At 58.5% G+C, this 15,554-nt stretch overlaps 1 protein-coding gene across 3 annotated transcripts; it reads right to left on the reverse strand.

Annotated features, from left to right (window-relative positions):
* Positions 1-10,429: 10,429 nt before the first annotated feature.
* Positions 10,430-15,548, reverse strand: LOC149851878 (uncharacterized). 3 transcript variants are annotated; one of them, XM_090030276.1, is made up of 8 exons: positions 15,189-15,548; positions 14,738-14,817; positions 14,503-14,585; positions 14,230-14,401; positions 14,008-14,114; positions 13,428-13,563; positions 12,928-13,022; positions 10,430-10,555 (listed from the first exon to the last, which is right to left on the reverse strand). In XM_090030276.1, the coding sequence occupies exons 1-5, from the start codon at positions 15,312-15,314 to the stop codon at positions 14,060-14,062; spliced, it is 516 nt and encodes a 171-aa protein (XP_089886402.1). In that variant the 5' UTR covers positions 15,315-15,548; the 3' UTR covers positions 10,430-10,555; positions 12,928-13,022; positions 13,428-13,563; positions 14,008-14,059. The 3 variants fall into 3 exon arrangements, with proteins under 3 accessions (XP_089886402.1, XP_089886403.1, XP_089886404.1); XM_090030277.1 differs by lacking the exon at positions 13,428-13,563; XM_090030278.1 differs by lacking the exons at positions 13,428-13,563; positions 14,230-14,401.
* Positions 15,549-15,554: the final 6 nt, after the last annotated feature.

Here is a 15,554-nt window from a genome sequence, read left to right on the forward strand (position 1 = left end):
TGTACCCGCACCTTTTGAACCCTGAAGAAAGGCAGGACTTGTTTGAGCTCACTGGGAGGAGACTGCTCTACGCTATCTGCAGAACAGGTATTTCTGTCCAGTGCACCGCCGGGTGTCTCATGCTGTCATGCTGCCATGTTCACATTGGTTCTGTGTTACAAAACCCTCTTTGCCCTTTCCCCTGACACGATGCAAAGTTGCTTGAACCACAGTCCCCGGCTGCGACTTGGCCTCAGTTTCCCCTCCAACTCGTTTCTTTTTAGACCAGTGATTCTCAATCAGGATGCTGCAGGGGGGCACCCATGCACCTTGTTGGGTGTGCAAGCGTGATTTGCACAAGAAATCCAGAGATTTCCCAGTGTTAAAAGCCTTCTGACCGGAGGGGGTCCGAGCGCTTTACAAAACAAGAACCACCCTGGCATGGGTGACTGGTGCCTCCCGAGTCTGGAGGGGCACCAGATGGCTGCCGGGGATCCCTCCCATGGCTGATTGTTGGGCCAGCTGGCACTTCTGACCCCCTAGGCATTGCCAATGTACCCAGGTATTTTTCTGCAGTCAAAATATCAAGAGAAAGCAAAGTGCTGGTATGTGCCAAAGGAGACCTGGGTCTATGAAGGTTGAGGTCCATCTCCAAGCACTACGTACAGCGCCGGGCACGGCTTTGTGCTGTCACACTTGTGTCGCCATGGAGACTGGGGGCAGGTATAAATACCAGCGCTGGGTTCCACCTGGTCAGCCTCGGCTCAACCAGAGACTCGCCGGTCGGTGTGCATCGTAGTGTTAGGAGATTGTTGGGTTAACAGTGAGAAGACAGGATAGGAAGGAGCTGACACAGCAGTAAGATAGTAGATATTAGATAGCTAGAAGTAGTTTAGATTGGAGATATAGATAGTTTAGACTTTAGGATAGGAAACAGGGTACCTAGGGTAGGCCTGCCTTTTGTGGAGCCTTCAGGCTTGAAAGTGTCTTTCCCAAAACTCACTAGCCCAGCTAAGCTGCCCATGGTGCCCTCACCGCCAACACCCCGGTGGGCACAATGCCCCTCAAACTCCCCACTCGTGGTAGGTGATGAGGTGAGAACAGCCAGAGTCCTCCTGCCTGGGCACAGCAGCTGCTGCCCGTTGCCGGGCCGAGGAGTGGGGGGCAGCCCGGCGGCTGGGCGCTGGGGAAAGGGTGGCAGGGGAGCTTCCGCTGAGCATCTCTCTTCCTCCCCCAGCTCCCACAGCTGCACGAAGCAGGAGCACCTCGGGGACAAGTGCTTCCACCACCACTTCCTGGCCAGCCCGAAGCCAGCGGGAGACGACCTCGGGTGCGGTCCCCACCCCAGGCCCTGCAGCTACAGGGCAGGAGGCAGGTGAGTGGTTGTGAGAGCTATGCCCTGTGCCTGCTCCTGGCCCGTCTCCCCCTCCGCGCCAGAGACCTCTGGACGATCGGTCCCGGCAGCGCGCTCAGGGCTGGTCCCCAGCACTTGTTCTGTGCCCCAGCTCGGTGCACGGCGGCTGCTCCAGGGCTGTGCTGAGAACTGGGGAATGAAGCCTTCAGCTTGCCTGGGGGACAACGGGGCTTTTTGCAAGTCAAGTGCTTGCAGGCTGGTCTGGCAGGGTCCTACGTGCAGCATCGTGGACGTTCACTCAGTGCAGGGGCAGCCCAAAACAGTGAGGCCGGGAGGAGCTGAGGCGGTTAGACCTCCCAGAAGCAGTGTCCGGGGGACTTCTGGGCTGGCAACTGGGACCACATTTCCAATGCCTGGGCCAGTGCTGGCATGTATGGCTGGAATTTAACCCAGTCAGATCCACAGAGGTTAAGTGAATAAATCCTGCAAGTGCTGGTCACCCAGGTTAGAGTGAAGATTGCTGTGGAAAGAGGTCCTGTCTCCTCTATGCTGATTCTACATGACCCAGCCCGCTCCCAGCCGGGGCCTGCCCACACCACTGGCAAACAGAGGGGCTGGGCAGATGGGTGCTGAGCGATTTGTGCTGCGGGGCCCACTACAAACCCAAAGGAGACCCCTTCCTGCCTTTCTTGCAGAATCTGCAGCAAGCGCAGGATTGCCAGACCTGTGTATCAGAGACGATGCTAATCATCCCCAAGAGCTGAGTCCATGAAATCCCGTAAGGCAGCAAGTGCTTGGAGGTGCTGTCAGGGGCCCTGTGGTTTGTGGCTGCCCCGCAGAAAGGATGTGGTGTCACGCTAACCCATACCTCTTACATGAACAGCACTGCACACATGTGACACAATGCTCCATGCAGGAGTACTTCACATGCGTGTCACATGTGCCAATGCTGTGTGCACCACTGCATGAACACTGCGCACATGTTAACACTGCCTGCGTGACAGTGCTGTACATGCACCCCCCCCCCCCCCCGTGTGACTGTATACTTTGTCCATGCATGTTGGTGCATGGGGCTCAGTGGCTCATGGAGCTGGGGCTGTGCTGCGGCAAGCGCGGGAAGCAGAGTTGGAGGCGCAGCAGGAGAAGGCAACGAGGAGCTGGAGACGGCCTGCCTGACAGCCCTGCAGGAGAGGGCCCAGGACCTCCAGGCTGAGAAGGTAACACAGGCTGAGAAGGCCAACCCTGCCCTTGCTCCTGCCTGGCCCGTTTGGCAGCCGGGTTCCCGGCAGGGCGGGAGGGCCTCACCCCCACGCACCCCAGGGGAGGAGCGAGGGATGTTTCCCCCTGGGACCGTGGCAGGGCAGACCGAGCCCCGGCTGGAGCCCCTGGCAGAGCAGGATGCGGGTGCGTGTGCAGCAGCCTGGGCTCAAGGGAGAGGACATTAGCTCTCCGAGGCAGCAGGCGAGGCTCTGCAGTTTGCCTCGGTCCATCCACCTTTGCCGTGGCAGCCATCACTGCACGTGGAGCAGGAGGGGAGGAGAGCGCAGTGGGCTGTATACAGCCGGGAGAGGAGCCAGGAAAGGCAGCTCGAGGGTCAGGGCTAGCTCCCCAGGGGAGCAAAGCCGGAGCAGAGTCCCTCCACCTGGGCTCAGCCACCACTTGTCACTGGTCAGCCCTGCTCCCGGGGGACCGCGGTGCCAGATGTGTTGCTGGGCCCCTCAGGGCTGGCTCCGGGCCCTGGCACAGCTGGAGACCCCATGGCAGGTGGCCCCATGCAGTGTCCTGTGCTGTGCCAGCAGTCTGGGATCTTACTGTTTGTTTTTTTTTCCTGTTCCCAGAGCCACCGGTCTGCCCAAGACGTATTGCATAGGGGTAGAGTACAAGGCCTTGAAGCCAGGCCCCAAGCGCTGAGGGTGTCCACTCACTGCCAAGCCTGCCCCAGGGGCTTCCAGGGGGTCGCATGTGGCCTCCCTCCGGCCAAGACTGTAAATACTTCTAGGTTTAGACATAGTAAATAAAGCTGTTAGTGGAGCTGGCCGTGTCCGTTGCAGTTACTCACCTGAGCCAGTCCGGCCGGCTGAACATATCCAGCTGGGACCCCAGCAGCTCAGCCCCGTGCCGTGGGCCCTGCGGGGTGGGGTCTGGGGTCTGGGGCTCTCATGCTCCGCAGGGGCGGGGGTGACACAGTTAGATGGCTTGTCTCTCCACAGGCTACACAGTCCTGTGTGCTGGCTCCACCAGAGCCCTGGGTGCCTGCTGGGCAAGGCCTGCGGGGTTATTTCCCTGGGCCACGGGCCAGAGCTGCACTCCAGTGCAGGGAACCTCTCGTCTCTCGGTTAGGGGGTGTTTGGGGTGGTGGGGGGTCTGTCTTGTTTCATAGTTTCAGAGTTGGTTGGGTCAGAAGGGACCTAAGCAGATCATCTAGTCCAATCCACTGCCATGGGCAGGAAAGGATGCTGGCGTCAAATAACCCCAGTTGGGTAGCTGTCTAGCCTCTTTTTGAAGACCCCCAGGGTAAGGGCAAGCACCACTTCCCTTGGAAGTTGGTTCCAGATCCTAGCCGCCCTGACTGTGAAGTAATGCTTCCTGATGTCATCTCGGCATCAGTGATGACTCCAAGATCGTTTTTGCCTCTGCACTGACCAGAAGGAGCTCCTCAGCCTGTAGGTCTGGTGCCGGTTGTTCCTCCCCAGGTTCATCACTTTGCACTTGTCAGTGTTGAATCCCATCCTGTTCTCATCCACCCACCCCTGTAACCTGTCGAGATCTAGTTGTAGCCTGGCCCTCTCTTCCACCGTTCCCACCTCTTCCCACATCTTAGTATCATCTGCAAATTTGAACAGGGTGCTTTTTACCCCCTCGTCCAAGTCGCTGATGGAGATGTTGAACAGTGTGGGCCCGAGGACCGAGCGCTGGGGGACCCCACTGCCCACATCCCCCCAGGTCAAAAATGACCCATCTACCACCTCTCTGAGTGCGGCCCTCCAGCCAGTTGGCAAGCCATTTGACTGTAGGTGTCGACACCACATTCGCCTAGTTTTCTAATGAGAAAGGGGTGAGAGACAATGTCAAAGGCCTTCCTAAAAGTCCAGAAAGCCTGTCCACCATGACACCTGTGTCCAAGGCTTTTGTGATCTGGTCATAAAAGGCCACCAGGTTGGTCTGACAGGACCTGCCTCTAATGAACCCATGTTAGTTGCCCTTAAGCATGATCTCCCCTGCTGGTCCCTCACAGATGCACTCCTGGATAATTCTCAAAAAGCTTACCCAGGATTGAGGTAAGACTAACTGGCCTATGGTTCCCCGGGTCCTCCTTCCTCCCTTTTTGAAGTTGGGAACCACGTTGGCCCTCTTCCAGTCCTCCGGCACCACACCAGAGCACCATGAGTGCTCGTACGGCCATGCCAGGGGTCCTGCAATGACCTCTGCTAGTTCCCTCAGCACCCTGGGGTGGAGATCGTCAGGACCAGCTGATTTAAATATGTCCCGTCTCTCCAGAAGTTCCCCGACTAGATCCTCACTGACCCTGGGCCTGGGTGCGCCTCCCCTGGGGCCTGAGGGGGACCTAGTGAGGGGGGCTGATCCAATCGCTGCTGAAAAAGATGGAGGCAAAGAAAGTGTTAAATAGGTTAGCTTTGTCATCTGGTGCGACAACCAGATTACCAAGCGTGTCCTGCAGAGGCCCTACATTATTTGGTACCTTCTTTTTACCCGCTATGTATTTAAAAAGTTTGTCATACAGTTGTCGTGTTGCTCTTGTAGAGTTTGTGTTACATTGTGATGGGAACAGCCACCTTATTTCCTCTCCCGCCTGGCCACATCATGTGGGGGTGACACAAGCCACGGGCCCATTCCCATAAGAGGTTGGGGCCCCCACGTGCTGTGTCATCCCAGACCCAACCCAGACTCTTGGAACTGATCTCCAGAGGTGCTGAGCAGCCCCAGGTCCAGATCAAGTTGCTGGAGACCAGAGGTGTTTGGCCCTCTTGCAGGTCAGGTCTAGCGTTTCTCTGGCCGGGCTCCCAGATGCTGCAACAGCCCCAGCTCCTGTGGGAGCTAATGCCACCACAGCCCCTGTCACTGCCATTGCTGCTCTGACCCCTTCCGTACCCCTGGCACCCACAACCCTTGGGGAGGCGCATCTAGGCCTAGGGTCAATGCAGATCTAGCCAGGGAACTTCTGGAGGGACTGGACGTATTTAAATCAGCCAGTCCGGACGAGCTGCACCCCAGAGTGCTGAGGGAATTAGCTGAGGTCATTGCGGGACCCCTGGCACAGCTGTACGAGCACTCGTGGTGCTCTGGTGTGGTGCCAGAGGACTGGAAAAGGGCCAATGTCGTTCCCATCTTCAGGAGGACACAGGGAACTATAGGCCAGTTAGTCTTACCTCGATCCTGGGTAAGCTTTTTTAAGAGAGTTATCCTGGCACATGTCCACGAGGGGCCAGCAGGGAGATCATGCTTAGGGGCAACCAACGGGGGTTCATTAGGGGCAGGTCCTGTCAGACCAACCTTCTACGACCAGGTCACCAAATCGTTAGACGCAGGGGTAGCAGTGGACATAGTCTTCCTGGAGTTTCGGAAGGCCTTCGACACCGTCTCTCACCCTGTTCTCATTAAGAAACTGGGGGACTGTGGTGTCGACGCTCACACAGTCAATTGGGTCACCAACTGGCTGGAGGGCCATGCCCAGAGAGTGGTGGTGGATGGGCCATTTTCAACCTGGAGGGACGTGGGCAGTGGGGTCCCCCAGGGCTTGGTCCTCGGGCCCGCACTGTTCAACATCTCCATCAGTGACTTGGACAAGGGTGTAAATAGCACCCAGTTCAAATTTGTGGATGACACTAAGATGTGGGGGGATGTGGGCAAGCTAGATGGGAGGAATAGGCTACAATTGGACCTAGACAGGTTACAGGGGTGGATGGATGAGAACAGGATGGGATTCAACACTGACAAGTGCAAGGTGCTGCACCTGGGGAGGAACAACCAGCACCATACCTACAGGCTGGGGATGTCCCTTCTTGTCAGTGCAGAGGCAGAAAAAGATCTTGGAGTCATCACGGATGCGAAGATGAACATGGGCTGGCAGTGTGGGGATGCAGTCAGGAAGGCCAACCACACCTTGTCATGCATCTACAGATGCATCTCGAGCAGGTACAAGGAGGTGATCCTCCCCCTCTATGCGGCACTGGTCAGGCCGCAGCTGGAGTACTGCAAGTTTTTAGCTAGAGCCACAGTCTGCAGGGCTGCAAAAGAGGGGCTATGTGACCAGGCAGGGCTGACAGCAGCAGAAGAAAAGATGATTTGACTGGTAGAAGATCAAGACCTGTGAAGAGATGCATTACTAGGAATGGCTGACAGGCAGCAGAACTGTAGAAGGAAGTATGGGTTAATCTGTGGAAGATCAAGACCACTGGAAAGGAGGGAAGGGCGTTCACACGTGAGGGCAGAGAGATTAGCTGGTATCAAAAATGGGCTCCCTCATGGCTGCCTGAATAGAAATGTTCCTGTTTCTCGCTTGCCCTTGGTGGGAGCATGGATAAAAGGAGGTGTGTGTCTGCCCCACTGTGGCAGAAAGCCATCTTGGTTTCTCCCCAAAATCTCTGCCCTGTGACAATGTGATTAAAATCTCTGTGCTGTGACCATTTGATTAGGATGGGCCCAGCAGAGGAGAAACCCTTACCATATCTCTTTGGGTAACCTGAGCTGGCTCCATTCCTGAGGGAGGGGGGAAACCTCCTCCCTCTGCCCACGTATCACCTACCTGGGTGAGGGGCATCTACCTGGGGGGCTGGAGTCTGCCCAGCAACGAGTGATGTATTTCAAATTGGTTGGCCGACAGCCAACCGGAGCTGGCCTCCACTGGACCAGGTGAATGAGGTCACAGGGGCTATATAAGTTAAGACTGCCCAGGAGGAGGGGGCAGCAGCCATGCGGGGGACTCAGAGGAGCTTTACCATCTGAAACTGGCTCTCTCCCCCATAGCTCATGAGCAAGAAACTGCCTGCCTCCAGAGGGGAAACTTCCCTTGCCTTTGGAAGATGCTTGTGAGTAAGCTACTCGAGATCTGATTAGATATCTAGCTGGCAGTAACTCAGATGCGTGATCAAAAGGCTGCCTCAGCCAGACTGTTTGTTCTTTACGTTTTCTAGGATATTGCTCAATCTTGTACCCTATTTTCACCCTACCCCTGTAACCAATAAAGTTCTCCTTTGTGACCGGTGTTGGAGACTTATTGGGGGGTGGGTCTAAATTATGCCTAAGAGACCCCTTAGGTCTGCAGACTAAGGGAGACTTTCCTTTTTGCCCCCTGCCTTGGGTAAGTGCCCCAAGTGCCTGTGCTGGGTCATGAACCCATAGGACCTTAGGCCTGTGTTTCCCCGAGGACACAGGGCCGAGAGCGAGTCCCTTCTCGGGGTGGTGGCGGCACGTTACCCCCAGGCTAGCGTACGTGCTCCAGGAAGGGGTCGGCCGGACGGGAGGCGCCCCGAGGGAGGCACTCGGAGCCTGGCAGGGGGTCGGGCGCAGGGAGGTGGGTGGCTTAACGCAGGAGCGCCCCGTACTGGCCCGCCACAGGCTGCACTTGGAAATAAAACAGTTGGATGCCAGGTAGGATGAAATGCACCCTCCTGCTCCTCTGTCCCAGAGCTGGTCCCCGGTGGCAGGCTGAGGGGACATTGACCCACAAACGAGGTTAGGTCAGTGCAGCACTGACCCCTGACTCAGACACCACATCTCACACCCCATGGGTAGCACAGTTGGGCACCCCGACTTCACAACACACAGCAGTGCACATGCACCCCTCCCACAAAGCACTGGGAAGGTGACACTTTCCCCAATCCCCCAGCACACACACACGACACCCCCTCCAACGCCGGGGTGCAGGAGCACAGAGGGGTCATCTCTGCATTGCCGTTCTCCCTAGCCGGGGCTCCTAGGGGCAATGGCTCCTCCTCGTCCCGCTCGTCCTCATCTTCCCCGCAAACAGCTCTCCCGAGATGGTGTGTGCGAGATTGTGCGCAGCCTGTCACTGCCCGCCCAGGCCTGCACCGCGTGTGTCAGGCCCCTGCGGGCTCCCCCCTGGAATCGGGCCCGGCCCGGCCCCCTCCCCGAGGGCCCCAGAGCCCTGCTGCCCCGCCCCTACACGCGCTCACCGACAGCTCCCCCTGCCTGCGCCGGGCACCGCGGGCACAGAAAGCGTTTCTCAGGTCAGGGCGACGGAGCGGTCTCAGAAATGAGCCCCCTCCACTAGACGTGAACAGCCTGCTCCCCACAGCCCCAGGTGGACGGAGGCAGAAGGGACCCGGCCGCTATGTCCTGGTGTGTGCAACACCCCCACCGACCCCTCCCACCAGCCTCGTGGGGCTTCATGCAGCGCGGGGGCAACCCCCTCCCAAGACGTGGCCCCCACGCTGCCTGAGCACAGGATGCGGAGGCCCAGGGACGATGTGGGACCGGCGCAGGCGACAGCTGCTTGGTTCAGGGCACTGGCACCCTGTGGGATGGGCATCACGGGTCATCCTGACCTGCCGGGGGGCAGAAGGGGCCCTGATCAGCACCCAGTTCCTACCCACCTCGCATCCCAGACTCACAAACAAGCAAACAATACAAAAAGCACCAACCATACCTCTCCCCCTGTCCTGGTCCTTCTTGATGGAGGCGAGCCAGCGTTTGCACGCTCGCTTCCACCTTTGGTGGTGGTTCGGTTTGGCGCCCCACCTCAGCCAGGCAGGATCTGGAAGGATCAGTGGTTGCCGAGCGTATGTTGCTGCAACCCTGTCACTAGTTGCAAACGTGCCATTTATGCGTGTGCAGTGAAACAGGATCCAGATCCCCATCTCTATGTCAAGGAACACTACACATCCTCTGCCAGCAGAACGGGGTAAGAGGAAGGGCAGGCTGAAGTGCTCTGGGTTAAGATTCAAGGGGACCGTAGGGAGAGCGATTTGACGGTGGGGTCTACTACAGACCCCCAACCAAGGGGAGGAGCTGGACCAGGAATTTTCGGGCCAGCTTGCACTGGGCTGTAGTTGTCATGGGTGATTTTAATTACCCAGCCATCTGCTGGGAGGAACAGTCGGCCAGGACGGACCGTTCCAGGCGGTTCCTAGCTGAGGTACAGGACCTCCACTTAATCCAGGAGGTGCACGGTCCACCAGAGGAAACGCCCTGTTGGACCTGGTCCTGGCCACAGGCGATGACCTGGTCAGGGGCCTCCAGGATCTTGACCACCCGGGTGACAGCGATCATCGCTTGCTGGAATTCACCATCCAGCGCAGGGTGTCAAGGGCCTGCGGCAAGACGGTAGCCCTAGACTTTAGGAGGGCCAACTTCAACAAGTTAAGGAGATGGTGGGTGAGGCGCTGGGGTCCTTGAGGTCAGGGGAACTCAGTGTCCAGGACGAGTGGTTGTTCCTTAAGGAAACAATACTCAGGGCCCAAGGGGAGTCCATCCCAACAAGAAGCAGGGAGGGCAAGAGTGCCCGAAAGCCCCCCTGGCTCACCAAGGGCGTCCGGGAATGCCTGCTTGCCAAAAAAGCGGCGTACACCCAGTGGAAGGGGGGTGCTATCTCCAAAGAGGAATATACCTCCTCTGCTCAGGCCTGTAGGGGGGCTGTCAGGAAAGCTAAGGCGGACATAGAGCTAGGACTAGCGTCCATGATCAAGGATAATAAAAAGTCCTTTTTCAAATACATAGGGCGGATGAAGAAGGCACCGGGTAATGTGGGGCCCCTGCAAAGTACACAGGTCCCGCCTGTTTTGGGGTTGCTCGGTCCCTGGGGAGAGCTCCCGTGGCTCCGTCATGAAAGATGGCAACACCATGCAGGCCCATCCACACCGCCCAGGGCAAGGGGAGTCTTGCCCGGGGCAGCAGGACATGAGGTAAAGGCTCCTGCCAGGCACAGGAGGAGAAAGAAAAGACCTGTGGAGGACGCAGGCTAGGACAGGACTGTCTGGGGGCAGAGGGGAGAATTGCCCACATGCTCTAGGGAGCCAGTTGGTGCTAGTGCCAAGAGCCTCCCCCTCCTTCCCACTGATCCCCGTTGCCCAGGGGCAGAGCGGGTATGACAGCACCTGCAGGGACAAGTGTGGGCAGCTGGAGAGAGGCGAGGGCACTGGAGGAGCCGGGCAGACGGCTGTGCCCTTGCAGGTCTTCAGGCAGCTCTTTGAAGCAGGTGATGATGAAGAGCTTGTTCAGGACCCGGACGGGGATTTCTTTCTCCTGCCAGGGGACAAGAACCCGTCAGAGCCTCTGCTACCCCCAGGAAGGACGGGGGATATGGGGAGGAGTCATGGGGCAGGGACTGGACTGAAACCAAGGGGTTTTGGCAAGAGCCCAGGGAAATGGGGGCACGTTCCTGGAGGGACCTTTTTCTGGGTGTCATGGTGAAGATGGGGTGGCAGCCTGGGGCAATGGGGCAGATCGGCAGCGCCACTGGGCTGAATCCTCCCTTCTCCCTAGAGCAAGCGCAGGCTTGGGGGCAGCAGGACAAATGGGCTGTGAGGGGCTCTGTGCAGCTCCCAAGGACTCCTGACCGGGGCTGGGAAGGGGAAGTTTGTCCTGATGGGGACATGCTCTGTATCATAGAATCAGAGATGTCGGGTCAAAGGGACCTTGTAGATCTTCAAGTCCGACCCCGCCCCTGGGCGGGAGAAAAACTGGACTCAAATGACTCCAGCCAGGTAGGCATCAAGCCTCTTCTTAAAGACCAGGGTAGGAGCCTGCACCACTGCCCTTGGAAGTTGGTTCCAGTTCCTAGCCGCCCTGACCGTGAAGTAGTTCTTGCGGATGTCTAATCTAAACCTACTCTCCAATAATTTGTGTCCATTATTCCTTGTCATGCCAGGGGGCGCTCGGGGAAACAGTGTCTCCCCCAAACCCTTCTGGTCCCCGCTAGTGAGTTTATAGACAGTCACCAGGTCCCCCCTCAGCCTTCTCTTGTGAAGGCTGAACAGGTTCAGGTCCCGCAGTCTTTCATTGTAGGGTCTGCCCTGTAGTCCCCGGATCATGCGGGTGGCCCTCCTCTGGACCCTCTCCATGTTGTCCACGTCCCTTCTGAAATGGGGCGCCCAGAACTGGCCGGAGTCCTCCAGCTGCGGCCTGACCAGTGCTGCGTAGAGGGGGAGGGTCACCTCCCTGGCTCTACTTGAGATGCACCTGTGGATGCACGACAAGGTGCGGTTAGCCCTGCCAACCGTGACCTCGCATTGTCGGCCCAAGTTCATCTTGGAGTCAATAATGACTCCCAGATCCCTTTCTGCCTCCGTGCTCTCAAGAAGGGAGTTTCCCATCTTATAAGTGTGCTGCTGGTTTCTACTGCCCACGTGCAGCACCCTGCACTTGTCAGTATTGAAATGCATCCTGTTTATGTTAGCCCACTCCTGTAACCTATCCAAATCTTGCTGCAATCTTTCGCTCCCTACTAGCGTGCTCACCTCACCCCAAATTTTGGTATCATCAGGGAATTTAAACAGCTTACATTTCACCCTGTTGTCCAAATCGCTGATGAAGAAATTGAACAGTGCAGGCCCAAGGACCAAGCGCTGGGGGACCCCGCTGCCCACTTCCCCCAGGTCAAATATGACCCGTCCACCACCACCCTCTGAGTACGACCCTTGAGCCAATCTGCAATCCATCTGACTGTGTGGGCATCAATGCCACAGTTGCCTAGTTTTTTGATGAGGATGGGGTGGGAGATGGTGTCAAAGGCCTTGCTGAAGTCTAGAAAGACTACATCCATTGCCTTTGTGACCTGATCATAAAAGGCAATCAGGTTGGTCTGACATGACCTGCCCCTAATCTTTGGGCCTGGCCAGAGATCTTGACCCTGAGGGACATGACTTGTGCAAGGGGCCGGCTGGTGCCATCCTGCTCAAACGGATGAATTGATTCCTTTGTCCAAGGCACTTGGCCGGCCTCCCTTCTCCTCGAGGCCAGTGTCCTCACACGGCAGGGGAGATTTGCACCTTACAGACGGGCAAGTTTCAGCCTTTGTTGAAGTGACTGGTGGGGTCATGATTTCTTGGGCTATATACATATATATATACACACACACACACATACACACAGATTCAGTTAATCTGTGAGGTGCAAATAGACCCTGCCCTGTGCTAGAGCTCAGACTCCAGTGTGTAGTGACCTCTCTCTGCTCCACGTTGTCCCCAGGCAACAGATGGTGATGGGACGAGAGCGACTTGACCTGGCAGAGAGGTGAGGGGCCCTGATCTCACTCTCCTCCCTCCCGTCACTGCCCAATGTGGCTGCTGACCCTGTGCCCCATCAAGCGGCCGGCTTCCCCCAGGATGGCATAGAGGAAGACCAGGCCGGCTTGGCTGATGTGCATGGGTCCATTGTGCACTGCATGAAGGGCCCTCTGCAGAAAAGATCTCCTTTGCTCCTCCAGCAAGATTTTTCTCAGCCCCTGAAATGAGGACACAAGGCTTGGCACATCCCACAGACAGCCTCCATCTCTGGGGCCCGGGACCACATCGCCCTGGACACTTGCAAGGCTGTAACCCACCGCAGGAAGGACCCTGCGAGCTACAGACAAGCAGCACACCTTTCTCCTCACCCCTTCATCACAACACCCTCACCTCTCCCACTCTCGCCAGGTCTCTGTAGTGCTGGACCTGGCTCTGCTCCACCTGGCACTTGCCCCGCAGCTCCTCTGCCCCTCACATGTCTTGGCCTAGGAGAAATGGAGACACATGGCTCTGAGCTGCCATCCTAGCTTTGGTGCTTGGCATCTGAGCAGCAGGGCTCTGGCTGCCCTTATGGCACCGTGAAGGTGGGCCCATCGTTCTGTGGGACCCAATGGGCACCAGGCGTCCTGGGACCAGTCTGGGCTGGGGGCTTTGGGATGGGCTTCCTGGTGCACACATGGGACACCCAGGACTGGTGCATTAGCACAGGTTGCAGGGCCACAGCTGGGCGCTGAGGTGGAAAGGCCGTGGTCATTCACACCGATGCCCTGAGTTGTTCCCAGGTCGGCGATGGACAGAGGGAGACACAGCGTCTGGCCACCGCCTGGGATCAGGCTTCTGCAGGGAAACCACTGGCATGGGAGCCCTGTACTCCAGCTGGGTCTGCTTACCCCTCTGGTGAAGGAGGATTTGGGCAAGCAAATACATGCCTGCCCTGGCCTTGCAGCTGATGGTCTCTGCCAGGTCGCTGATGGACACACCCAGGGGGGCCGCGATGTCCCCCACCTCCGGTATGTCAGGGGAGCCCTGAGGAGGGGGAGAGGAGCAGGGAGTCCACTCCCATCCCATCTTCCCTCCCCAGTAAATTCCCCAGGCCCGGCTGTCTCTCTCCACCTCCCAGATGGTGTCTCTCTCCACCTCCAGTCCCCAGCAGGAGGGTGGGGAGGCAGAGACCCTAGTGCCAGAGATGGCACCCCTCTCTTCCCATGGGAGCCTGGAGCCCGGGGTCCTGCTCAGGGTGCCAGGATGATTCCCTCTGCCTGAAGCTTCAGGGCTAGAAAGGCCCCAGGACCAGGGATGACCATGCCCAGAGCAGACCATGGAAAAGAGACCGGGAAAGAGCCAGGGGGCACCACTGAGGCAGAAGCAGAGGCCCTGGAGTGATGCTCAGCTCCCAGCACAGTCCCGACTATCCAAGGAGGGCCATGGCAATAGCAGGGGGGCAGGACGCTGGGGTCGGGGCTCACTGACCTCAACTGTGGGAGCAGCTCGACAGCAAAGGCAATGATGCTGGTGAAGATCTTCATGCCCAGGTCACGGTGCTGGGCATCCGGCGCCTCAATCCACGATGTAAAGTACTGTGGGAAGAAGATGTTAAGATTAATGGGCACATGCCCCAGCCTAACACAGAAGCCTTGGCACCATCCTCCCCAGGGCCAAGGCTTGGAGCTCGGGCTTGACCATCTGCCTTACGATCTGAGAGGCTTGCTGCCGTGCACAGGGCTGGAGCCGTCCCTCCCCACGCTCAGCCCCTCTGCATGGCGCGCACCTCCCAGATGGAGCAGAGCGTGCCCAGGCTGGCGGCGCTGGACAGGACGCAGCACAGCAGGCCCTCCAGGTACTCCTCGTACAGCTGCGCCATGACCTGGAAGGGGAGGGAGACCTGAGGGGCAGTACCACGGGGCAGGGGTGGCTTCTGGGACACGGCAGTGGCAGGGGGCCCTGCCTGGGTGCGATGGGTCTCACGCCCTATGTCCAGGAAGCTCTTCTCCACGGCGGCCCGGGGGAGGCACGACTCCAGCGCTGGCTCCAGGCTGAGCTTCAGGTCGCTGTCAGGAGAGAGGAGCCTGCGTCAGACTGAGCTCTGCGGGGCGGGGGTGCCGCTGGGGTCGGCCGGAAACAGCCCGGAAATCTGGGTCTGAGCAGTGGGGACCCCCCGGCCCACGGCACAGTGCGGAGAGACGGGCAGAGGTCCTGGGACCTGAGGCAACGGATGGCGTCTATGCCGTACGCCAGGATGTTCCTCCGGTCGGCTTGCAGCGAGACGTTCTCCACCAGGTCCTGTGCCACCAAAGGGAAGGGCGAGGTTAGTGCCCCACAGGCCCCAGCCACGTCCCCCCAGGAGACCGCCCAGTGCTTCTGGTGCAGACAGCGGGACCCCACCATGCCCCTCCCACCCACCCACCCGGGATGGCCCTCTCCTACCTACCACCTTGGAAACATGCCACTCGAACCTCTCCCTTGCCCCCTGATCCTGCCCCATCTGCCCTCCAGATGCAGGATTGCCCCGTCCTCCACCACAATCTCCCTGCTCTGCTGCCCCAACCCAGTGCTTCTCCCTCTAATCCAGCTCCACCTCTCCCCTCCTTCCTGGCCTCACGAGACCGTATTTCCTTTCCTTCCCTCCCCCCACGCCATCCCGGGCTACTCACCACGATCTTGTCCAGCACGGCCGCTTTCAGGCCGTCCAGCTCCACAGCCGCCTCTGTGCTGTGGTCTGCGGCTGTGCCCAGGCTAATGGCCAGCAGGAAGCGCTTCCCGTCCTTTCCATCCAGCATCTACCATGAGCGAGACCAGGGCTAAAGCAGGCTCTTAGCCAGGGGCCTCCTGCTCCTGCCCAAAGCCCTTTGGGGCTCAGTCCTCCTCCGCCCCGCACGGTGCTGACATGCATCCCCTCGGGGCAGGCGCAGGAGGGAGCAGGGCAGTGTCCGTGGAGGAAGGGGACCCAGCTGGGGCTCCGCAAACACACCTGCCTCGAGCAGCACCCCTGGGCTCAGCGTGTCCCCTTGTGGGCTCTG

This window comes from Crocodylus siamensis, unplaced genomic scaffold (genome assembly GCF_052110815.1).
Source record: "Crocodylus siamensis isolate JL-2025a unplaced genomic scaffold, ASM5211081v1 HiC_scaffold_85, whole genome shotgun sequence".
In the NCBI taxonomy this organism is placed as follows: Eukaryota; Metazoa; Chordata; order Crocodylia; family Crocodylidae; genus Crocodylus; species Crocodylus siamensis.

Coding starts and splice junctions, on each gene's coding strand:
- LOC149851878 (XM_090030277.1), bottom strand. CDS start 15,314: ATGCTGGATGGAAAGGACGGGAAGCGCTTCCTGCTGGCCATTAGCCTG. Junction 14,818..15,188: donor CCGTGCTGGACAAGATCGTG/GTGAGTAGCCCG, acceptor TTGGTGGCACAG/GACCTGGTGGAGAACGTCTC. Junction 14,402..14,502: donor GAGCTTCCTGGACATAGGGC/GTGAGACCCATC, acceptor CTCCCCTTCCAG/GTCATGGCGCAGCTGTACGA.